General features: G+C 45.7%; 1 protein-coding gene across 5 annotated transcripts in view; it reads left to right on the top strand.

Annotated features, from left to right (window-relative positions):
• The window catches only part of ARHGAP40 (Rho GTPase activating protein 40), a 90,992-nt gene that overhangs the window by 17,846 nt on the left and 48,857 nt on the right, over positions 1-24,289 (top strand). The window contains exon 1 of one of the 5 annotated variants that reach the window (XM_025181639.3): positions 13,541-15,302. The exons of 2 other annotated variants lie outside the window; for them this stretch is intronic. In XM_025181639.3, coding sequence (XP_025037424.3) covers positions 15,187-15,302 — 116 coding nt within the window. In that variant the 5' untranslated portion in view covers positions 13,541-15,186. Of the gene's footprint in view, positions 1-13,540; positions 15,303-24,289 lie in introns of those variants that run through there. 2 more of the 5 variants (XM_025181638.3, XM_014570428.4) reach the window with 2 other exon arrangements.

The following is a 24,289-nucleotide window of genomic DNA, read 5'->3' as shown; positions in this document are numbered from 1 at the left end:
ATGCAACTACATCACTCGTCAGTGGTAAAATAAATACTTGCATTATTTAACGTCGTTCATGCAGAAGAACTTGAGGTTTTACTAAATTCCTATACAAGTACATACTTAAAAAAGGCTTTTAGCAGCTAAGAGAACTTTGCTGTTAGTAATACGTGATATGGTGTACTGCCAGAAGAGAAAACAACATTGATAAAGAGGGTCAAACGAAACAGTGGTAGCATTAAACATGACCAAAGAATTGCTTCTCCAAGGCTACTCTTTGTATACTTGGCATGTCAGTTCCCTGTAGCAGAAATTAGCCATCACGTTGCGGTCCGTACAAAGGATAAGGGAAGGGAAGACTTTGTGAGGACAAGGAAACACCACTTGGCTGCTGGATGAGACATCTGTGCACGTAGATAAAAAGATTTCTAACCCTTGAGCACAACACAAAGTTCACAATAACATTCAAACACAATAAAACATCCGAATCAAGTCACGCACATGTAGGGGGAAATGTCAGTTGTGAAGGACGTGCTTTGTTGCTGAGAACTGATGAATAATAACACTTTCTGGTGCTGAGCCTTTAAAATACAGAGCTGTAGCGCAGGTGGCTCCAGAGCCGGCAGGAGCCAGGACAACTCAGTCCCAGCTTGACTGGAGCTACCCCCGCTGTGGCTCTGCAGAGTGGCACATATCGACTAATCGTATAGTTGACCTAAATTGTTTTGACTCTACGATTAGCCAGATAATCACATTTCAATATCCTTAGTAATTATTACTAACGATGTTAAAAAGACGTAAGCCGATATCTTTTCATAGTGCTCTAGACTGGTAGCTAAATTGTGAAAACCAAAGCAACAGTAATTATGCCTTCAAGTACTAACATTGGCTAGTATTCTTGGAGGGGTTTGCCTGCAGCTTAGAAGCTTGCTGTGTGAGGACAACAGATGCAGCTTAGTATGGGAGTGGAGGTAAATAGATGTTGTCTTTTTTGGGGTGAGCATTGATATCTTGGTGAAAATAGTACTGTCCAGAGATGGAAGTTCACCCAGCTCCTCTGCATTGGATTAAAAACCCCTTCCTTGCTTTTTACAATTGCAAAACTATATATCCTTTTAAATAAACGCTCTCCTTCTGCATATAAGGTACATCTATACTACAGGCTTTTGTCGACACATACTGTTGACAAAGCTTCTGTTGACAGAGCATCTAGACTACATCCAGTTCTGTCTAGCAAGCCGCTTTGTCGACATGACAGTGTAGACACAAAGGACAGCGTAGATGCAATAACACCTTCTGTCGACAGAGTTCTGTCAACAAAAGGCGTTATTCCTCATAGAATGAGGTTTACAGCTGTCGACAAAACTGCTGAGTTCTGTCGACGTTATGTCAACAGAACTCAGCAGCAGTGTAGACGCAGGTACGGTTTTGTCAACAAAACCCTGTAGTCTAGACTCACCCATGGATATGAAAGGTTAAAAGGTTAACCCATTAAGGGTGATGTTTACTGGTTCTGGTTGACTGGTGGGTGCTGGAGCAGCTCTTCACACACTGTGGGCAGGGGGCTGCTCCAGCCCCGTGAGGCCTACCAAGGACAGGGACTGTTCCAGGCCCACAGCAGTGCAGGGGTCCCACTCAAGCCCACCTGTGCTGGAGCAAATGGTTAAACATTTAATCAGTTAACCAATTAAATAGGATTTTACATCTCTACTTCTGCAGTGGAGAATAGAGGAAGGGCTCTGAGGGCATCCTATGGGGGTCATAGCGGTGGTGGGAAAGAGGCAGTTAGTCTGGTACAAGCAGACAGCTGTATCTGCTTTTCAGTAGAGACAGGACCTGGTTGACAACATTAGCAGATGAGCGTATTTCTCTCTTGGTTGGCACTCCTGTCATACTTTGCACAGCAGAGAGAGGCTGGCTGGTGTCCAAAACCACAAACCAGTGCAGCAGCATTTGCTTCAAAAAACAAACGAGGGGAAAAATAAAACAGTCTGTGTCCAAAAGTACTGAGAACTGTGGGTAACCTTGGCCATGATAACGTGTGTGTGTGTGTGTGTGTGTGTGTGTGTGGGAAGTGTGTTTCTGTGGGTACTGAGAGAAACAGCAGTGTTCTGCAGAAGTGAATTCAATTGCTGTTGTGTCTGCATTATTTCAAAGCAGAATGCTGGCATTCTGGCATGGGGCCCACTCTACCTTCCAATCTAACCGCTCGTTTGGGACAAATAGACAAGCTATGAGCACTTTTGAATTCAAAATGGGATTTTGACTCCCAGATAAACTTGTCTTAAAAAATGCAAAGGTGGTAAGATAGAAGAAGGTGTAACACACTTGTAGGACGCAGTATTTCCTAAAACAAAACAGCAACAAAAACCAAAATACCAAACCCCCTGACTTCAAAGTTGATGCTAGTTCTTGTGTCTGAGCAGCGCTCGCAGTGGGATGTCTCAGTAGTCTTGAGAGAATTTGCTCTCCTCCCTGTGTTTAGGTTCTTTGTGTCTCTCTATAATCCCTGCCTGAATACTATTCCAAATTAAAATACCATCAGTCATTGTTGCTTGACTAGCTCATTTTGGATAATACACAATCTTACTGACCCTAGAGTAACCGATCCCAAATTCACACAAAAAAGTGAAGCTACATGTGCAGCTGTGCTTCTTTAGAGTACACTTGGCTCGTACGGAATTTTAAACCTTGGGGGATGTTTGGAAAATGTATTTAACTGATAGTTAGCTGAGTTCCTGATCACTATTCAGATGGTGCTGAGAGTCTTGTAATTATGGGGCAGGGCAGGAAATAAATAAGAGATCTGCCTTAAATTTCTGTGGTTAAATCTGAGAAACAGGACAGCAGCAGAAGAAACAGCGGTTCTGTGTGTAATATTGTCCCTTCCTATAGCTACATGTGCGGCAAGTCCTATAGCAAGTGCCTACTTTAACTTCGTGGGGAGTGGGAAATGAAATTAGTGTTTGGAATGTGCTGAGCTGGAGTCTGAGCTCAGCAGGCTGTGGGAATGAATGTGATGCAAACAAAAGTAATGCAAGTGTAAGCCACACACTTAGGGTATGTCTACACTACAGAGTTCTTTTGGAAGAGTGGATGTTTTTCCGAACAAACTTCAATTACGTCCACACTGCAATTTCGAAAGGAAATCAAAAGGAGAGGGGTTTTTCGGACATTGGTAATCCTTATTCTATGGAGGAAGAAGCCTTTTTCCGAAAGAGCTCTTTCACAAAAAGGTTTGTGTGGATGGGGAAGAGGGAGCTCTTTTGAAAGAAGAGGAAAAAGCACAGGTGCCCTGGTGGTCAGTCTATCCATAGTAATCACAGCTTAAATGCAAGATAGCGTCCACACTGAATGGATGCTATCTTTCGAAAAAGCAGATGGCTTTTTTGAATGGCTTTGGCAGTGTGGACGCTCTCTTCTGGAAAACCTTTTTCCAGAAGATCTTTCAGAAAAAGCTTTTTCTGAAAGAAGTCTGCAGTCTAGACTAGTGATCCCATGGGGATCACTGTCCCACGTAGCGGCACTTAGACCACTTGCAGCTAGAGATAAGAACAAAGTTGCTCTACAGCCTAAGCTGAGAGCCAGCTGGCCTTATAGCTCAAGCTGTAGAGGCTCCTATATTAAGTGCCAGCTTCCTAGTTCAGATCTGCTTGGTGGTGGCTTGACAGCAAGTACCAAGCCTGATGTGGTGGGGGTGATCTCTATAGAGAAAGGATAGCTCAGTCAGTTCTTGGCAGCTCTGCGGAGGTGATGCATTTAGTGATGCAGGCTCATGCCCTATGTGAACTGGACTAAGGCCACTTCATGCAATTTGGGTAGTCAGCCTCTGTTGTAAGGGGCTGACCATAGAACAGAATGTAGAGATGAAAGGTGCTCTGATCAATAGCCAACCTGAGCCATGTGTCTATACAAAATTTGTATCCACAAAAAAGCTGCAGATAGCTGCATCCATGTCCATGGATGCAGATATCCTCAAATTTGTAAAGTTCTAAATACAAAATTTGTATCTGTATCCACAGCCACAAAAATAAGTCCAGATATCTGCATCCACATCTACAGATGTGGATAATGGATATCCGTATCCACATCTATGGATGCGGATACCTGAGGATATAAAGAGGATATCTTTGGATTTGCAGGGCTCTGCCTATAGTCTATCTTCAGAAGTGACCGGTAGCATTTCATGTCATCTGGTGGTGTGTTCAAAGGGCTAGCATTGATTTTTACCACTATTCCTAAATCTACCTGAGTACTAAAAATGTGTTTTAATTTGTTAATTTGTCTCATTCCACTCGGCCATTGGGCTTGTATCTCTGTTGAAGGTACAGGTTGCAAAGATTTAACCTGATACAAGGTATTGTATGCCATTAACTTCATTACAGTTGTCTATTTTTAGGGCTGAGTGGGGTGTGTGTTGAACAACTAAGTAAACCAAGTCACAACCAGAAATCTATTTAAGAGCTGCAGTTTTTTATGGACTTAGAAAAATGCCCCAGAGGCAGAAACTTATGCAACCGGATTAGTAAATAACTTTGTTCATCTGAGTAATAGTGGCTTTTGTGTATTAGAGCTTCCTTCTATTGTTACAGTTTTTCCTTGGGCAGTGGAAACGTTTTGGGCGGTTTAAATTTCTTTATTTACAGAAGAGGCTAGACATGCATTTATGTTTAGATAAACCTATTGTAGAGCTGTTACAACTGAATGGCGAACTTTGCTCCTAGTGTGAAATTATATCGTAATTGGGGCCCAAAGTATTGGTTACAGAAATGCATTCTCTTAGATGATTTATTAAAAATGCAAGAATGATAAAACTAGTGTTCTTTTGCAAGTCAAACGGCAGCGTCCTGGTTCCCAGATTGGATGGTTGAAACAGGACAGTAACTAACTTTGAGTGCAAACTACCAAGCAGATGTATATTCGTGCTCAAGTAGATCAATTTCTGGTTGTCTGGATTGTCATGTCCCCATTCAGATAGGACAGACTCAAGGTGTAAAATGTTTTAAAATAAATGTACAGAGTTGGGTCTGAACTACTCAAATTTGGAATTTTAAATAAGCTCTATTGACCCATCATCACATGATATGGGGCCGGGAAGGGTAGGATTCAGTGGATTTTTGGTGTGGTATGAGAACAGACTTTGGAGAAACATTCCCCCCCCCCCACCATGACCTGATAGGGTTGCCAGGTGTCTGGTATTCACCCGGACAGTCTGGTATCTTCGCCTCCTGTCCGGTTAAAAAAAAAAAATTCAGAGAATACCGGACACCTGAGATGTGTGGTATTCTCTGAATTTTTCCCCCGGCCAGGAGGCGAAAATGCCAGGCACCTGGCAACCCTACAAACACTCAGCGCTTGGCCTTCCCCTTCCTCCCCCCAGAACCCTCTTAGTCCCCAACACCCCCAGCCGCCATGCTTACCTGGTTCCCCATGGCTGCCGGCCAAAAGACCTAGGGGAAGCAATGCTTTTTTTTGTTTGGTTTTTTTGTTTTGCTCAAGAACTTTGGTCTCCCCTCCTTTCCTTCCCTTCCCCCCCCCCCAACAGAATTTTTTCCGTGTGCGCGCGTGCGTGTGTGTGTGTGTGTGTGTGTGTGTGTGTGTGTGGTTTTTTTTTTTTTTTTTTTTTTTTGCGGGTGGGGGCGTGGTGTTCAGTATTTTTGTTTCAACCATCTGGCAACCCTAGGTCCTGATAATTACAACATTGCTGTTGTAATTATGCCCCACCGTAGCCTGTACCATACACATGTACTTTCTTTATACACAGCCTTGTCCTCTTTGGATGCCCCCCACCCAAGCCCTGTTGTATTCGAAAAGTTGCCTCTGATTAAGAAAGAGAATTACAGGTTGCAATTCTACTTTGGGCAGGAACAATCATGGGAAGCTTTAACTTAAGAGTATTTGACTAAGGTCTGAGTAAGTCAACATGGGTGGGTTGTAAGGGAAAAAGTTTTTCAACTGTAACTGTAGTGCTCAGGCCTGGGGACTGCAATGTTAGGTCAAATGTTCTTTTATAGCTGAAATGTTGCTGATGTTATATGATCTGTATACATCGTTTGAAACTAGGATTTTTACAGATTTTTTTTTTTTGCATTTCATTTCCCTTGTCTTTACTTTCACCGCTGGTTAATAGTAACTTAAAATTTTGTACAGGTATTTTACAGTAGGGATATTTACATATTGACTAATCAAATAGTTGAAGAATTTTACATCTGTTAGTTGATAGGACGCCTCCCTAGGGCGGTTGCTACACTTCAAAGGTGAAAGCACCACCTGGAGCCTGGATCAGCTGGGGACTCCCCCACTGACCCCAGGCTCAGTGTGGAGCTGCCGCTTTGAAACACTGCCAGGCTCCCCGTATCAGACTCCCCATGGCATTTCAAAATGGTAATGCCGCATGGAGCCCAGGGTCAATGGGAGAGTCCCCAGCTGATCCCAGGCTCCACACGGTGCTGCCACTTCGAAATGCTGCAAGGAGTCTGACGCCGGATTGGTCCCAGGCTGCATGTGGCGTTTCAACACTACCACTTGGAAGTCCTCCCTCTTCTTCCCTGCCTCTTTCTGATAGAGGCAGCAACGGGGGGGAAAGTGACTAGTCGACCAGCCTGTCGACTATCTGATAGGCGTTTGCTTATCTGATAGTTGACTAGTCGATTGGTCTTTCAGAACCCTACTTCAGAATCTTGGTTTTACATTTCCTCTGGAAAAACAGTAGTAGTAGTGAGATAATTGGCAATAATGCTGAGACCACTTGGCCAATAATGCTGAGCCTCCGTTGCAGTTTATCTCCATTTCCCCATTCTTAAAAAATGTCTTTTCCCACATTGCATGGTTTGCATTCTATTCCTGCGGTGTGCAGGCTGCCCACTGCTTCAGCTCTGCGCGCCACTGAACTGCCACTGATAGGCTCCACTGCTTGTCTTTAGCTTCCATTTTCCCCAGGTAATAGAGCAGGGGTGGGCAATAATTTTTGATGGTTGGAGGGAGGGGGCAGGGGGACACTCCAAGATTTTGGGAAGTGATTGAAGGCCGTGCTCTTCCATGATATTAATGGAGGAGGTGCAGGGTCTGCCTGGGGCTCCCCACTGTGTCCGTGGGCCGGATCTGGTGGCTTGGTGGGCCATATTTTGCCCAGGCCTGCTCTAGAGTGTTCCCTGACCACCATTCCTTTAAAAGGAAAAACATGATTACAAGTGTACATTTTATTTGCATGAAAACAGAATCTGCACTGCTTTCCTGAGTTCTCTGTGCCTGCTGCTTCTTTCCATTTGAAGTTCTGGGCCTCTGTTTGTCGCATAACACGTAGGCGCTCTAAAGCAGATTATGAATCCACAAAGGCAGGGTTATGTCCTCTGATTTACAGTCTTAGGCTGGGATCAGAGTGGGTCTTACATTTACCGTAGAGCAGGCTCTCACCAGCTCAGTATTTGGATTGACTGCTCTGACAAAAAGCCAGGTAGCTGCAGGATGTAATGTTGGGGATTCCCTGGAAGTGGTACTTTCCCCTCTGAGCCAGCACCAAACTGATGCTCCCGCATTGTATGGGGCTGTATGAAGTACAGTTTTTCCAGAGGAAATGTAAAACCAAGATTCTGAATCTTGGAAGAGATATAGAACCACAAATTTGGGAGCTTCATGGGGTCCAACAATCTCTGTAGCTGCTTTACTCCTGCTGGTTGGCTAACATTTAAAAAAAAATCTCTGTTACTTTTGCCATCCTAAGCCCCACAACGGTGCCACTGTAGCCAGAGTCCTGCATATTTGTGGATATCCAAATTGACATGTTTGTAGATTGTGGATTGGATACAGATACATATTTTGTATCCACGCAGGGCTTTATCTGTAGCATCAGCCAGAGAACATGCAGAGACTCAGATAATCTTAGCCATCCATCATACAAGCTCATCTCATTAGGGACTACAGAACCTATAATTACTACTTAATCTTAATAAGGATGAGTATGTGGAGAGATTGTACAGCTTGAGGTTTACCCCTGATCTCTGATGAGGAGCTGGGGGAAGAGCTAAAATTACTTGGGTGAATTAGTTTTCTTACCTCCCTAGTGGTAATGGGCACTCTGTAAAATAGAAAGCAGAACCTAAGCTTGGAATTGCCGGGATTTCTACCCTTTGTGCTTTTTGAACAAAAAACCTCATTCTTACGGAACTTAAGCTGACATGATAGATTTCACTGTTCACTCCTGGTGAACACTGCCTTTCACTGGGGAGCACAGCTGAAGCCTGAATGGTTAAATGATGCTTTACAATATCTGTTTCTTCTGTTCCTTCCAAGGGTTTGTCTTCACTGCATAATTAACTTGAGTGATGCCCTTAACTTGACTCCCATGCCCCTTACACATACTCATAACTGAAATGGAGTGGTGATTTCTGACTCACGTTGGCTGGCCCGAGCAGTGGTATAGGCTACCACTTGAGTTAGCATAGCCCACCAGCTTCTAACATGACTAACCAGCAGTGTGGCTGCAGGCCAACACACTCACGTGTTGCTATTAGTTCTCCTGGCTTTCCCACAGACCCAGAAAGGTGTTGCCCCACCTGAAACTATTCTTGCAGAGTTCAGCCTGTAGGAGCAAAACTCCCATGGGAAAGTAGCTACCTAGATCTTGGGGGACTTCACATGAGCTCACCCAAAGGCTACAGCCTTGTGGGGCATGTGCAGTCTGCCTGGCTGCCCTCCTGGTTCCTTGAACCTTTTATTGTTCCCTTCATTTGCACCTCCACACTCCCCTCCCCCTTAGTGAAGTCAGGGTTTATTGGTGTTGGCCAAGTTGCCTGATAGCGTGTTGTGTGGCATTGGCAAGCCACTAAGAAGCAACTCATGTTTTGAAGCTGGACCAGAAGTCACCTATATTGTTCACAGCAGAATCCCAGGGCTGGGCTGTACCAATGACTCATTTAGACATTCTCAGAATTCAGAACTAAATTCTTAGTTTTTTCTTTTAGCATAGTCTCTTCCCCCCCCTCCCCCCCCCCCCCGTCTAGCTGGATGAGGGAGGATGCACACAAGGGACCTGGTTCTGAACCCACTCTGGCTTTATAACAGTGTAATCCCACTGGCTTGACTGGAGAGATCCCTGATTCTCAGTGGTGAGAAATCAGTCGCAACCATGGAGTTGCACCTACAGCATAAGCTCAGCAGGCAGTGGAACTTAGTGCATTTCGGAAGGAGTTTCACATGAATCATCCCTCTCAGACGCCAACAACTTAAATGCAGAAAGGAATGAATTTAAGACACACAAAGGAATGGTAGAAGGGCACTTTGACCCAGTTGGCCCCATACAAGATGTGGGGCAACGCTGAGGTGTAGACATACACCTGTTAAGAAACCCAGTTTTGAAATATTTGTTTACAAGCTGCTTTTTCTCCCAGTAATTAAGTTATATAAGCAAGAGTAAACATGGTCGTAGTTCAGTCCGTCCTATATTCCCTAAACTCTTCCATTTTGTAAGTTACTCGGTTGAGATGTCTTGCGTAGTCACCATTTGTTTAAAAACCCAGGACTGGGAAGCTAGCTTGTACTACTGGCTATCCTGCAGACAGCTTGTATTATTGGAAAACCTGTTGGGCAAAGGCAGGGCAGGTTGAGGCTCTCTGCAAGTGCTGGCAGGAGGAGTCTAAGGTGAGACATGCCAACTCTTTTTTTTTTTTTTTTTTTTTTTTTTCCAGCAGTGGTAGTTATGTGCACTTGTTTCTCTCATGGGAATTTTAAGGGAAGCTGTGGAAGGATCACCCAACAGGCTGTGAATTTGACAGCCTTTTGCAGAGTACAGTGCACTCGGCATGAGACCTCTTGTGGAACAAATCCACAGCTGTTTCACTGGCTTCAATAGAGTTGACTTTGACTGGAGATCTGGCCTGTTGAATACAAACAATTCTCACTTTGTAGGACTGTAGGTTTTGTAGCATAATCTCATGTACGTACCTGGGTGCAAGTGGAGAATTAAATTGCTTTCCCTGACTTTCGTGGGTTAGTCAGTCCTAAATTTTGGTTGTTGGCCTATTGGATTTAATTTTATAGTACTCTGTATGTAATTGATCTCTTACTGTTGTGAAAGCTATAGTTAAGATGGCATCTAGACTTTTAATAAACCCTTCCATTTTTACGTGCTCGGAGGCTTTTGAAAAATTTTCATCTTACGTGTTCTATGCTGCTCACAGTCCAGAGTTGACCTGAAATAAAATAAGTTTGAGGAAAATCCTTAAACTATAAAAGGGTGGTGGTGTGGAAGAAGAGAACCCTTTTAAAAGTAAACTTGGGGATGCCCTTTGTTCACAAATAACTCAAAAGTGGTTAAACTTGATCATTGGAAATGTTTCTGGAGGCTAGTCTCAAACGTGATTAAATAAACTAAATAGCAGCTGTGATACAAAACATCATGTGAAGGAGCACAGCCTTATTGCTTATCCTATAGGAAAGCAGATCACTCACGCTAACGAATAAAATGAGCAAAAATCACTTTTGTAAACAAATGTGCCCCCTTTGTGTGTTCACTCAGCTCTGAGCAAGATGTTACTGTGACAGGTTGGATCACAGAGACCCCTCTGACCCTGTCATCGGATGTGCTGATCATACCACTGAGCCTACTGACCTGCCCTGTCGGGTGCCCCATCACCTTGTACTGCTGTGCCAGATGCGCTGGTCTACCTTTGCAAGGGAACAGAGTTGAGGTAACAGCTCCCCCAGCAGAGTAACAGATGCTGGTAACAGCTCAGCTCTGGGAGGGCTCAGCTGCGGGGAAGTGTCAGAACAGCGTAAAATCCTCCTAAATCAGGGATGTAAAATTCCATTTAATCAGTTAACTCGTTAAACTGGATAACTGCTTAAATGAGGGCAGTGTTCCCCCACCCCGCAAGCCATAGCTGGGGGGGCTGTGCGCTACATTGGCCTGGCCAGGCCTGGCCTGCTGTGGGTGGAGGCTTCTCTGGCTAGGCTGGAGCGCCTCTGCCCATGGCGTGCTAGGCCGGACCCACCACTGACAGGGCTGCTCTGGCTGGGTTGGAGCACCCTGGGCCGGGCCTGCAAGTTAACTGTAATTGGTTAACCATTTACATCCCTGCCCCAAATATGAATAAAACTCCAGATAAATCCCTCTTGATCTGCATACCTTTTTAAACAAAGAAAGCCCATAAGTTTGCTGCTTTTATCCGTAAAGGAGAGAGAGGCACAGTTGTTGCACCACCTTCGTTCAGGTTACAATTATTTACACTGGGTTTGATGATAAACAAAAATGATTTTATTCAGTATGAAAAGGATGCAAGTGAAAACAGACAGATCAAAATAAATTACTAAGCAGAAATAAAACTCAACACGCCAGCTAAGCCCAACACACCCAGAAATAAATCCTATTTCTCATACTTAGTGACCACATTTCCGTATGCTGAATACAGGGCACCTGGTAAAATTGATTGCCATTGAACTCGCTTAAATCTAAGCAATCAGAACTATGCGGTTCAGACGTTCACAATAATATTAAGTTCACTGAGTACCCATTAAAAAGAAATATCGTTATCGTAACATTAATAATAGGTAACAGATGAATCGTCCAATCTTACAGTTCAGTGGTTACGGGGCTGGAGTGAGTTCCCACTCCAGGGCCAGCCCTGGCTGTGCTGCCGGCTCAGCCAGGTAGACAGTTGCCTCTCAGCAGGGCCAGGGAGGGTGGCCAGGAAGCAGGCCATGGGAGAGTAAGTCTCTAAGGGGGCCTGGAGGGTGCTGGGCTGTGAGACATCGGGAAAGCTGTGTGCCTTGGGGGACTAGGGAGTGGGAGTTCTGGGCAATTGTGGTGGGTCTGTGGGCATGGGTGGTGTTCAGGGTGTTGAGCTTCTGACATGCCGGGGTGGGGGGAAGAGGGGGCTCTGGCCTTAGAGTGTTGGGGGATGGGGAGGGGAGGAGAACGCTGAGTCAGGGGGCTGTGCAGCAGGGGTTGACCCTGCAGGGAAGGAGGTTTGCTGGCAGGTCTAGGCTGCCCACTGTGTGTTTGACAACTGCCAGTTTGTAAATGATGCCTTGCTCCATCGTCCCCCTGCAGGCACAAAAATGTTTGGCTCTGGGCCCAGGGAAGGTTAACCTGGCCCTGACTCAGCCCACAGGCTCTGGAGGCTTCCCCCCCACAGGGAGCACTGGGCAGGCAAGATGAAGCCCTACCACTCCCAGCTTGAGCTCTGCTACTCATGGCTTGTGAGGTGGGAGGGGGCATCGATCCGGGCTTCAGTGTGCGTGCACGCGCTGGGGATCAGGCGGTGTCTTGAATTGGAGCTTCACCCTGGGGGGAGGTGGCCTGTTGGCGATTGGGGCTTCAGCCCTGCGGCAAGAAATGGGATGGGCTCAGACTATAGCTCTTTGAGTGGTCTTCTCTAGTTCATGAAGACTCTCCCCTGTCTTGACCATTCATAATATGGAGTCACTGCAAAACTAAAATAGGTTATTGATTTAAAAAAAAAAAAAAGAATTATGAAACTAATCTGAGTGTAGGAGAGAAGTCCAGTGAAGAGCAATGTGTGTCTTGGTGTAAGAAGTTAAAAGAACGTTGCATTCTACACGTTGTGTTTATCATTCCCTTGGTGACTAGAAATTTCTGTGATAGACCAGCCAGGGAAGGTGGGGGTCTTCACTGAGTATTGGATAAGGCCCTAATTGAGCAAGAGAGTTGATGTCCCGCAACACACAATGTAAATATGAGAGAGCTCCAGGTTTGGGCTTGGTTACTCTATTTTTTTTTTAGCAAAAATTTTGTACGATAAACAATTTACATTCAAGTTCTCTGTCAAGTTCCAAGAATATCAAAAGGACAAATTACTCAACATAACAGAAGTGAGGGTAATTTTTATGCTTCTGTGAAGATTGCAAATGTTACCCTCTTAGCTAGTATTAATGCCCAGGTGACAATTACTGAATTCTACAAATGGGCTGGGGTAAAATTCACCCCCATGTAGGGAATCTGCATGCAGGAACAAGTGAGGCATGGGGCTAAGTTTGCCATCCCTCTGCAGGACCACGTGGGTGAAGAGCCACATGTTGCTGCTGTGGGCCACTCTTGCCTGCACTGAATAAACTAGTGTTGTTGACTGGCCACTAGATCTACTCAATGCATATATGGGGTCTAGGAATCACCCATCTAGGGCAGAAGTGGACAATAATTTTGGATGGGGGCACCACTCAAAGTATTTGGAAAGCATCTGAGAGCCTCACTCTTCCATGATATTAATGGAGGAGATACAGGGTCTGGAATGGAGATTGGGTGCAGAAAGGAGCTTGGGGTAAGGGAGGGAGTTTGGGTGAAGGAGACAGTTGTGACTTGGGGTACTGGACTGGGGTGTAGGGGGTTGGATTGTGACCTAAGGCAGGGAATTGGGGTACAGGAGGGGATTGATGTGCAGGGGTTTGGGTTGTGAGCTAGGGCAGGAGGGGACTGTGATCTGGAGCAGGTGATCAGGGTGCCAGATCTGGGAGGGAATATGGAGGCAGAAGGGGGGCAGGGTATGTGGAGTAGAGGTCAGGAGTGGCGGGCAGAGGTTTGTGGGAGGGAGGGTCTGGGGTGCCAGAGGCAGGCTCTGGACAGGAGACTTACCAGCCAGCACCCCAGCACTTTCCTGAAGCAGCCTCCTTTGCCTGCCCCATCCCCGCACAGGTTGCAGCCATGTGCTCTGTGATTAACTACAAGCCCCAGAGGGGAGGGACCTTGGTGCTTCTTGTCAGCCTGTTATTGAAACAGACAGCTCCCATTGGCCAGTTTCTGGCCAAAAACTGGCTAATGGAATTGTGCTTGGGGGGTGAGCAGCTCTTAAAGCCTCCCTCCCCTTCCCTCTGGGCTCACAGATTTTAAAGTGAAACTGCCCATCAGCTGCATTTCTGAGTGGCGTGTAGCAGGGAGACAAACAAAGAGTTTGCCTGGGGCTCTCTGCTGCATCTGTGGGCCGGATCTGGCCCACAGGCAGATTTTGGTCAAGCCTGATCTAGGATCTATAGTTAGTAGTACACAGGTTGGCATAGTGGCTATGTTAAGTAGAAGGAACTCACAAATGAGATGGCTTTAGCATATTCTTAGTTTAAATATTGAGTCTTCCTTAGGAAAGTCAATTGGTGGCACTTCTTCTCTTGACCCAATGATAAGGGGAATCCCCTATAGAGCCATTAGTGCTAGGGACACTGGCATGATGAGTTAATGTTTGACAAGCCTCCCATGGCTTCACTGAGTAAATTTGAAATGTGATTTCATTTTTCTATATGTTTTGCAGTGATTATGGTAACTTGTTAGTGAAAAGACAAGGAGCAGAAAACAGACATTGAAAATTAGGCAGGAAAAAGAACAATTTTTCAGAAGAAAGTTGATGAAAGAACAAAAGCTATTCACCGTGGGGAAGGAGGGAATATGATTGCCCTGTCATATTGCTTGTTTTAAGTGAATTTTGGAGGCAGGGATTTGTGTTTTGCCATATGTTTGGTTGCATGTTGTTAGTACCACTGTAATCCAGTTTACTGCTCTTTATTCTCCTAACTCATCAGGAAATAAGTTCAGAACATGATACCAATCCTTGGGCTTTATTTTGTGTACTGGCATATGCACTGTGTCTATCAAAGGTTAGAGGACACTCTTTGGAAGGCTCAACTATCCTATTCTGTGAGGACTCTTAGTACAGTTCAGGTGGATTCATTGTTCACTGCTACTTGTGCCACGTGTGGGAGTTACTTTTCACATGCTTGAGTTTTTAGTTCTTGTTTAACCAGTCCTGATTTGGGCATGTTCCCTGCCTGATAGGCATCAGTTATGTGAAAAATGGTAGCATGGATAGTTTCTCTAGAGCTAAACCTATAACACCACAATTTCCAGATGCTAGAAGCTGGTTTCACTTTGTCCTTCAGGTATGTATTGCATTCCCAGCACTGGACAGATGATGATAGCCCTTGGACAGGCCATATAGTTGTATATTTAAAGTCACAGGTATGTTTACTATGATTTTATTACATGAGTCTGGCTGGGTGGATGAGTGGAGGAGGAGGGAATTACCATCCAATTAGCAGAGTTTCTGCAGCATGAGTAGGTGGGGCTGTGGGTTTGCTTTCTTTGCAATCAGCTGGAGATGTAACACAAGGAATTAAAGCATAGCTCTTGCTCTGGGACTGCCAAAGGCACACTGATGGACTGCTGCTGAAAGCCACCAAGCATTGATTCCTCTTGTAACCAACACCATGGATAAACTTGGGAAGCCTGGTTCTGGGTTTGCCGGAAGTCGGATTCCCAGACCTCAAATTGTCTTGCAACCCATCCAGCCTCCTGCCCATTTGCAGGCCTGGGGCATTTGCAGGTACTCTGTGCTCACATTTTTTAGGTTTTTTTTTTTTTTTTTTTTTTTTTTTTTTGCTGTTCATATTCCTTTTACAGTTTCACCTTGTTTCCACTCATTTGTACCATCTGAAGTGCGGTATAATTCTGTTATGCTGTATATCTAAGTCCTTGATGTAGCAACAGAGGAGGAAAACAAAACTGTAAAAGTTGTGGTGTGTATGTTTTGGGGGTAAGAGGGGGAGAATATACTTTAGATTCCACTTTTTAAAAAAATAGAGCAGGTTCTCAATCAGCAGTGCCTCTTTGAGAATGCTGAGGGGTTTTCTTTAGAACAATTGGGTACTGAATATTTTGAACGCTTCGTATTTTTGAAAAAACACTTAATCACCTGCCTCACTTCTTAATTCTCCAGTCTGTCAACATAATACCTGTATTGCTCAATCTGTAGGTGTTGGAGTAGAAGTAGTTCTCATGAAATTCAAACAATAGGTGAAAGGCAGAATGCCAGCTGTTAGAAACACTATTCAGGTTCAGACATCATGTAAACCACTTAAGTCGTATATAACAAATCTCTCCCTATGTACTGTAGCCTTATAGACATAGTTAGATTGCTGTACAGTGAAGTCATGTTTGTGAAATGACATGCAAAAATACAATGTTCTGTTCAATTGCTTTTAATGCATTGTTCCTGCAGTAGTAACTATGGACTGTGGATCTGATTGTCATTAAGATACTTATCATTGTACCCCAGTAATGGTACCCTTGTAACCATTCCTCCAAGCACTCTTGGAAAAGAGCTATTGATCCAGCTTTCCTTCTGTCAGTGCACCTCGCTCTATTACGTCTAGCCCTTCTGTTTAAAACTGGTAGACAAAGTCCATGTGTAAGTATTGGTAGGTTCCCTGTTGTGCATGCTTTGCATTCTCTGAGCTCTAGAACTTGCTTAGTGACATTCCATATGATGACCAAGCTGCACACAGGAACTGTTCATGCAACTTGAACAAAAGCTGAGGCTAATCTGTCCTAGGCAGTTGCTTTTAATAAGTGTTGGAGAACAGTTATCAAACAGTGGGGTCTTCTGCCTCTGGGAGAATTCAGCATTTTTTGTTGTCTCCGCATGTGCCACTAAAAATGTTCAGCAAATCCATCTATGTCATTCAGTGTAGAAAATCCACACTTCTGAGCCACCAACCTACACTCTCCATGTAGACCATGCTATAAGAATTCTTCGGTCTACCTGTTACCACCTCTTAAGGAGCTGGATTAACTACAGCAACTGGAGCATCGTGCCTGTGGCTACGATGAGTGTCTACACTGAAGAGCTACAGTGGCATAGCTGGATTAAGTGTAGACATAGCCTGGGCAATCCAAGTAAGGAAATTCTGTTTCAGCCTTTCCTGTTTTCCACTGTCCCTAAATCTCTTAAGCATGAAGCTTAGCTTGATCCCTTAGTGCATGGGTTCTCAAACTTTCTGATACCCCTCTCTAAGTTGCTCACAACCCCCTGGGGGGTCGGGACCCACAGTTTGAGAAACGCAGCCTTAGTGTATTGTTCTCTGGTCCTTTTTTTATGCTGTTGGTCAGAGTTAATTCAGGTACCTTTCTTATAACCTTTTGCCAATTGTTTCCCAGCATTCCTGAGTGTTAAACTACACTTATCTAGTCTATCTGGCTTAATGCACAGTGAAATTGGCCAGCTTCTGGACTGGTTTACAACAGGAAATGACTGGCATTGATGAGTTATTTCATGGTAATTACTGCAATAGGTGTTCAGCATTAGATTAGTTGCAAGGCAAATTAGAAACATACTAACCACATGAGATATGTATCTCAGTAATTCCAAGGAGGCTTTCCTTTAAGGACCAAACAGAAAATAGTTCTTGGTATACCCTCCTAGTACGCTTTGCCTGGGGATCTCCAAGCATGTTAACAGAGAGATTAGCTTCCCCTCTGACATATAACTGCTGTCCCCTTACACATGCGAAGGTGTGGGAGTATAGAAATTAAGTGTTTTGCCGAAGGTTGCACAGTAGGGATGGGACTAGAACCCAGCTCACTTGTGCTAACAAAGAGGCAGAATGGTCTACACATCTGAGCAGAAGTATTGAAGCCCTGAAATCTTGACTCTGACCTTTGTCAACTGACTGAAATTTTGTGCCCCGGTTACCTTGTGTGATGTGAAGTAGATCAGCATTACTCCCACTTGTGGGTAGGATGGAGAATAAATCATGGTTGTTTGTGTGGTTGTAGAGTGGATAAAACTGATTTTAAACAGATCATTTTGTACTTAAATGAGATTTTAAAAACTTTAAACTAAATGCAGGTTTAGTTAAAACGAAGTTTGAAATTGACAATGTATGCTAAAGACAAAAAATATAGTCTGTTAAATTCCAAAAATATCAAGCAGTACAAAACACTGAACTGGGGGAAGTGTTTGTGTGCCAGCTCTTGCCAGCAGTAAACTTTTGTTAGTACAGAGAGAAGGTTTTCTTCGTTCCAGTATATTCAACTAGTTAAATCAAGTGAGAGTTGAGAAAGCAGGAAGGCTATATCTTTGTCTTCCAGTCCATGAATTAAAAAGTGGGCATGAGTGGATGAACTCTAGCATTTCAGAAACTTTGAAGGGCTTGGTGGCTAGAAACAACTAGTTCATTTCACTGACTGCTGATAGTACTTCCTTTTTTTCCACAGATAAGTTCTAAATGCAAAATGTGTCTTGATTCTTTTTCTTACGTATGCCTAGCAGATTTACTTTGCATTGCCCAGGTCTGTAATTTGGGAATTCCAGCAAGTATTTTGTTTCTTCATCTCTAGAAACTCTTAATATTTGTTATGTTTTAACAAAAAAGGGCTATAGTCAGTTTGATTTCCAATAATAATTTCTTCTAAGTTTTCAAACCTTAAGCATTGGTTTAGCTGGGCCAAAACAGATCACTACTCCAAGTTTCTCTATTTTTTTTTTTTAAAGCTTTATTGAGAAGCAATTATATTCCACATTCATCCTGTTTTTCTGGCTTATCTTGGTTCTGCCTCTTTCAACATTCACTCAGTTATGTCAGTTTTGAGGGCTGTACTTGCTTTTGTGATCCTGTCTCAATTCTGTTTGGTTTTGCTAGGGGAAGTGACTAGGGTTGCCAGATGGTCTCCCAAAAATACCAGAGACACGGATTTTTTTTTTTTTGGTTGAGCCAAAAAAAAAAAGCAACATGGGATAAGCCCCCCCATTCTGGGGCACCCAGAGCGGCGATCGCAACCCCACCTCCCAGCTGGGACTCCCAGGCCAGGAGACGGGGCCATGATTGGCGCTGGGAGCCTGTGATTGCGCAGAAGCCTTACGGGGGCGGGGGGAGTGGCTGGGAGTCCCAGCCACTCCCCCCACCCCGACTGGGCTTCTGAAGCACCCAGAGTGGCGATTGTGGCCCTGCCTACCAGCTGGGACTCCCCCTACCATGCTTCTGCGCAATCACAGGCTCCTAGCGCCGACTGTGGCCCACCTTCCAGCCCCTCTCCCTGCCCACGCCAGGCTTCTGTCCGGTGCGCGGCTGGAAAAATCAGAGAATACGGGACATTACACATGTCTGGTATTCTCTGGCTTTTTTGTTTTTTACTGGACAAAGAGCGCAAATACCGGACTGTCTGGTAGAATACCGGACACCTGGCAACCCTAGACCCCTGCTCACTACGCTCGCCAACCCCCTGTATGAGGGTAGACAGCCACGGCTGCTGGGGAGGACTGGGCCAATGTGTGGTAGCCCCAGTCCTGCTCCCTTGCACCCTCCCATTCCCTGCTGGGCGAAGGCTGGGCCGGCCCTGGCTCTGCCCCCCCTTCCCCGCCCCTGGCCGTGGAACAGCGTCAAGGCCAGGCAGTCCTGGCTTCTTCTCATCCTCCCTCCCCCCCCCCCCTGCCCCGCAACCTGTACTTCAATTTGATCCCCCCGCCTCCATTCCTGCACTCACCATTCTCCCTAGCCCCTCCCCCACCCCACATTGCCCATCTCCCTCCTTCCGTCCTTATCTCCTCCTTCCATTCCTATACTCACCCATCCACCCGAACCCCTCCCCCTCACTGCCCCACACTGCCTATCCCTCTCCTTCCATCCCTTCCCGCACCTCCATTCCTATCCCCACAGATCCTCCCAAACCCCTTCCCTTCCCCACCCCCCGCTGCCCATCCTCCTCATCCCTACCATCCCCCATTTACCGCACCACCCATCCCCACATTCATCCCTCCCTACGCTCACCCTGCCCTCCCAGCCCAGAAGCACCACCAGGCTGGGTAGCCCTGGCCACCACAGCAGGAGCCGCAGCCTGCCCCCAGCTCAGCCTTTCTGCATGGGCTTGTTGAGGCAGCTTTGCTCTGTGTTGAGCCCGGAGCGCAGAGCAGCTGCTCTGGAGAGCTGGGGAAGTGGCTGGGGTGCAAGACCTGTCCAGCTTGCAGCGGGCCGAGGAGAGCGGGCCTGAGCGCAGGCCACAGAGAGCCAAGCTACGCAGCTGGCACGTGGGCCGGGAAGACTGGGGTTGGGGCCAAGAGGCAGGCAGACTCTGCTCCAGGGGGTGTATGGAGACAGAGCTTCTTGGAGAGCACACTGACCTGGGTTAGCAGCAAATGTCGGAGCCGCTCACTCAGGTGGAGATCTGCAGCCTGGCCCCCGAGCGCTGTGGCTGGGCCGCACAGAGCAAAACTGTGTGGCAGGTGTATGGGATGGGCAGGTTGGAAGCTGTTCCGGGGGTGTGCGGGGATGGAGCTACCCCTTCCCCACTATTTCATGGAGCAGTCATATGGTCTGGATTCCTGGGAATGCAGGGTGACGTGATGTCACTCTGTTGTCCCACAGGAAAAATGTTTTGTTTTTTAATATGTAGAGACAGGTGAGAAGCAATCTGATTCCAGGCACATCCTGTTTTCCTGGCACAATTAAACCCTTATGTTGCTTTAAGTTAGGGTAAGAGGAAGTTGCCTACCAAATTTGGTGATCAAACAAACTCTCTCAAATATACAGTAGATTATGCTGAAGGTAATTTTGTTGAATAGTGGTGAGCAAATCTCATGTTTCCTTTGCCTCTGATTTTGGGGATTTCCCTTGTGCACCACCACATAGAGGGTGATCAATGGTAGCCTTTTTAGGATGTAGGCTAGAAAGGAGAACACTGAGGACTTTCCCAGTGTTTGGGTAATTTAGCACGAAAGTTTGGTTTGCTGTTACTGTTGCATCACTGAAGATGGCAGAGAGTTTGGAGAGGGTTAGGTGTAGAACTGAAAGCGCTGTTGGTCGCTTGGATGCAGCAGTACAAGGTGGTCTAAGGATGCACTTTTAAGCAAAGTTTGGCTACCTGGTTCACCACCTCATGTAGACATGGCTAGGTAGCATTTGCCCCCTTTTCTCCCTGCTCTGGGTAGGGAAGTAGGGTGAGAGGACAGCAGTTGGGGCATGCTTGGCATGCTCTCCTTTTTCTGGAGATGACTCAGCCAGTGCAGGGGAGAATTGCATTGGCGAATCTGTCCGTGCTAGTTGTGCTGAGCCTGTGAACCACTTAGTGTCTAAGGAAACCCTGCATCAAAGTGAAGAAGCTGTTTAAAAAGTCCAACACAATACCATATTCAGCAGCTGGCCACCATTGCATCCTCTTCGATGTGCGGTGGGATCATCAGTGGTCTGAAAACTACAATGAAAAGTGTGACATCGGGCTGAGGGCAGCTGGCGCAGAGAATGCCAATTCCAGAGCTGTTCCCACTCTAGAGGAAGGCCAAGCTGAAGCAACTGTGATGTCTCTGATCACAAACTATAATCCCATAGTGAGATGCTGGGATTTTTGTGTTGCTAGTGCCTGTGGCACTTTAAAAACTAACACATTTATTTGGACACAAGCCCCCTACTTCAGCTGTGTGACTTTGAAGGCTCCCTCTTGCATTGGGTTGATCTTCCCTGAGCTGATTGCGCTGGCATTAGGGCAACATTGATTAGGAATGTGGTGTAAATTGTTAGCTCTGCACCCAAAGCCTGGTCTTGAAACTACAGTGGAAGACAGGGAGCCCATTATCATCAATTCAGGATTCTATGTACATAGAGTTTTACTGACTTAAGGTCTGTCATTGCTAAAATAGTTCACCAGCTGTCTTACTGCTAGGTCCTAATCTTCGCTCTCCTGTCATTTTTAAATGGAAGTTATCAATATTGATCCTATTCTGAGGATCAATAGACAAAGCATATTTTACTAGTATTGCTATTACTATCTTCATGAAACAATCTCTGGGACTGATTCAGTACCTGAAAATGACCTCAAGGAAAGTTGTATTGAGCCCTATATCTTCAGTGTTCTGGTGACAGATTTAGAAATTGCACCTGCTGTTGCTGAGAGTTACAGGCAGAGTGAATAAAATACCTTTTAATGTAACCTCATCCTCCAGGAAGAATGTTAAATTATTTGTTATTTCTGTGTAAGCCTTGAAAAGCTTTAGGCCTGCTCCTCAGCTGGGAGTGTTCTGCATAGCTCCATGGACAAAAACATTTTCTCTGCAAAGATAAGACTGCCAGCTCCATAATCCATACTCAGGGTCCATGTTAGGGATATTAAAAACGGTCTAGCAGGGCAACTGTGTAACGGCTGAAATTCAGACAAATGAGGGATGGTCTGGAAAGGTGCATGATGCACCCACCTTTTCAGACCACCCTGCATTTATGTCTCTTAAAGGCCCTTGATGATGCCCAAGCGTCCTTCTTCTGACTGATGTTTCTGTAGCAAGGTGGGGTGGCGCTACAATGGGAATGTGCGCGCCATCGATTGCCCTGCTACAGTTTGGAAAGCCCATGTCGGCAAAGCCAGCCACTATGTCACCCACATTTCCCAGAGTCACAGTCCTCACAGCAAAATGCAACTGATTGACCTGCACACTTGTGTAAGTGCTGCCCTGGTGGTAGACTTCCCTGACAGATTGCTGCTGTTCATCTGTAAATTGGGAGTCACCAGCTTCCCCAACGCAATGGCAACACACTTCTCTACCAAGAGAGCAGCTCTCCAGAAAGGTTGCTTTTTGCATCTGAAAGTTCTGTAGCCCCTGATCTTCATCCCACACCCGCATGACAATGGTTTCCCTAGCCCGAAAGCAACGCTTTGCTCTGCACAGCTGCTCTGTGACAACGCAATGCAATAACATTTCACTGTTGTTCTGTCACTCACTTTGTCATCCTCATCCAAGTCGTCTTCCTCTGATACTAAGTGCATGAATAGTTTTGCTGCAATGCATGGTGTCCTAAGCACATTGAACACAGCATGGGAAGGAAGTCTGGGATCCATGATTTCTCACAGTAGATGCTGGAGTGTGCAGCAAGGACGAGCGATGTTAAAATGATCTTAATTTACTAATTGAACAGTCAGTAGAATTTGTATTGGTTAGTTGATAGAAGGCAGCCTGGCTCAGTTCTGGCTCACGTTGGGTCCAGGAGCAAACCTCGCTGCGACTCTGCAATTTAAAACACAGTAGGAGCCGTGCAACCTGCCCCCTGTCTCCTATTACCTTTTAAGTTGCAGAGCTGCAGCAGGGTTTGGTCCTGGACCCGGCGTGAGTCAGGGCTGAGCTTGGCTGCCTGCCCAGCCAGAACAGCCTCTCGCTGCAGCAAGCCTTGGCCCACCGTGGGCAGAGGCTGGTTTGTGGCAGCCTCCTCTGCGTCCATCTATCCCACCCCATGCTGCGGCCTCTAATAGAGCCAAGCTCTTAATGCATTTAAAAAGCAGAGGTGCAGCTAGAGGGACTAGGGGGAATCAGCTGATTCCTCGCTTGCTCCTGGTCTCCTGCTACATTTCTGCCTCCCCTACCCCCCACTCCGCCCGATGATGCTGCGGGGAACTGGCTTTTAAGCTGGCTCCCCCCCAGTACCGGCTCCTACTCCCCCCTTCCTTGATAGAGACAGCAAGGGGGCAGGGTGAAGCAAATGGTCGAGTACTACTTGACTACCCAATAAGCATATGCTTATTGGATAGTCAACTAGTCACTTACATTTCTAGTTTCAAGGGGCTTCTATGCACTGTTAATGATTCCCCTCTCTCTCCAGTGCTAGGAGAGAGCTCTCTCTCTCTCTCTCTCTCTGCTGGTGCAGTGACCATACTACAAAGCTTTGGTTATGGACCTGATAGTTACACCAGCCAGATGGTGGTTCAGCTTCTAGTCTCTGTAAGAGCTGAGGTTTTTTGGTTATGCTGTCAGACCTCTGAGACAGCTGCGAGTGTGAGGTGAGGACAATGCTGACAATTAACTAAACTTAGGTTTCATTGCTTTAACCTCCATTATCTAGACTTTATGCTTTTGCCTGGACACTGGTCGTTTCATTGAAGCATTGGGTAACTGGCTGCCAAATCATTATTTTGGCTGCAAGTTACCGTATGTGCACTGAAAACTGCCTTTATAGTTTTTTTAAATAAATTTACTTTTTTCCCCCCCAAAAAAATTAAAAAACATTTTAAAATCAAATTTAAATAACTTCATTTCCTGAAGGATTCCTTACAGCTTCTGAAATGAGCTGCCTTCATTGGTTCTCGACTGGTTGTTGAATACAGGCTTGGCAAGTCAGAGCTGAAAGATTCTTGTTGGGGTGCAGGAATTAAGTGGAATTCTCAAAGTGGCCTCTTCTGGCCTTAAAATCTGTATAGGTGAATAAACCTGACTGCTCAAAGTGGTTGACTTAAACATGCTGTCATGTTGTGGATTTTAAGGAGAGCAGCCAGATCACTCCTGCACCCATGGGGATGGGGGGTGTTTGTCCCAAAGTCTGTACAAAGGGAGCCATGTGATGTATCAAACGAAAGCTTCTGTTCCACTGATTCTATGTATGCTACTTCTGTATTTGTGTGCTGTCTGTATGTGGAGTTATGAATATGGACTCTGTGCTGATGCTGGCGTGGACTGCGTGTGGTTAAGGAGCACGGTTCCAGGTACAGTGGCGCTCAAAGTACCCAATACACACCTTAGGAGTGCGTCTGGAGCCAGTCAGTATCTAATGGTCGCTGACATGG

Source organism: Pelodiscus sinensis, chromosome 17, assembly GCF_052426305.1.
Source record: "Pelodiscus sinensis isolate ZL-2025 chromosome 17, ASM5242630v1, whole genome shotgun sequence".
NCBI classification, from domain to species: Eukaryota; Metazoa; Chordata; order Testudines; family Trionychidae; genus Pelodiscus; species Pelodiscus sinensis.
The sequence above is the reverse complement of the archived record's forward strand: the minus strand, read 5'-3'. Positions and strand labels throughout refer to the sequence as shown.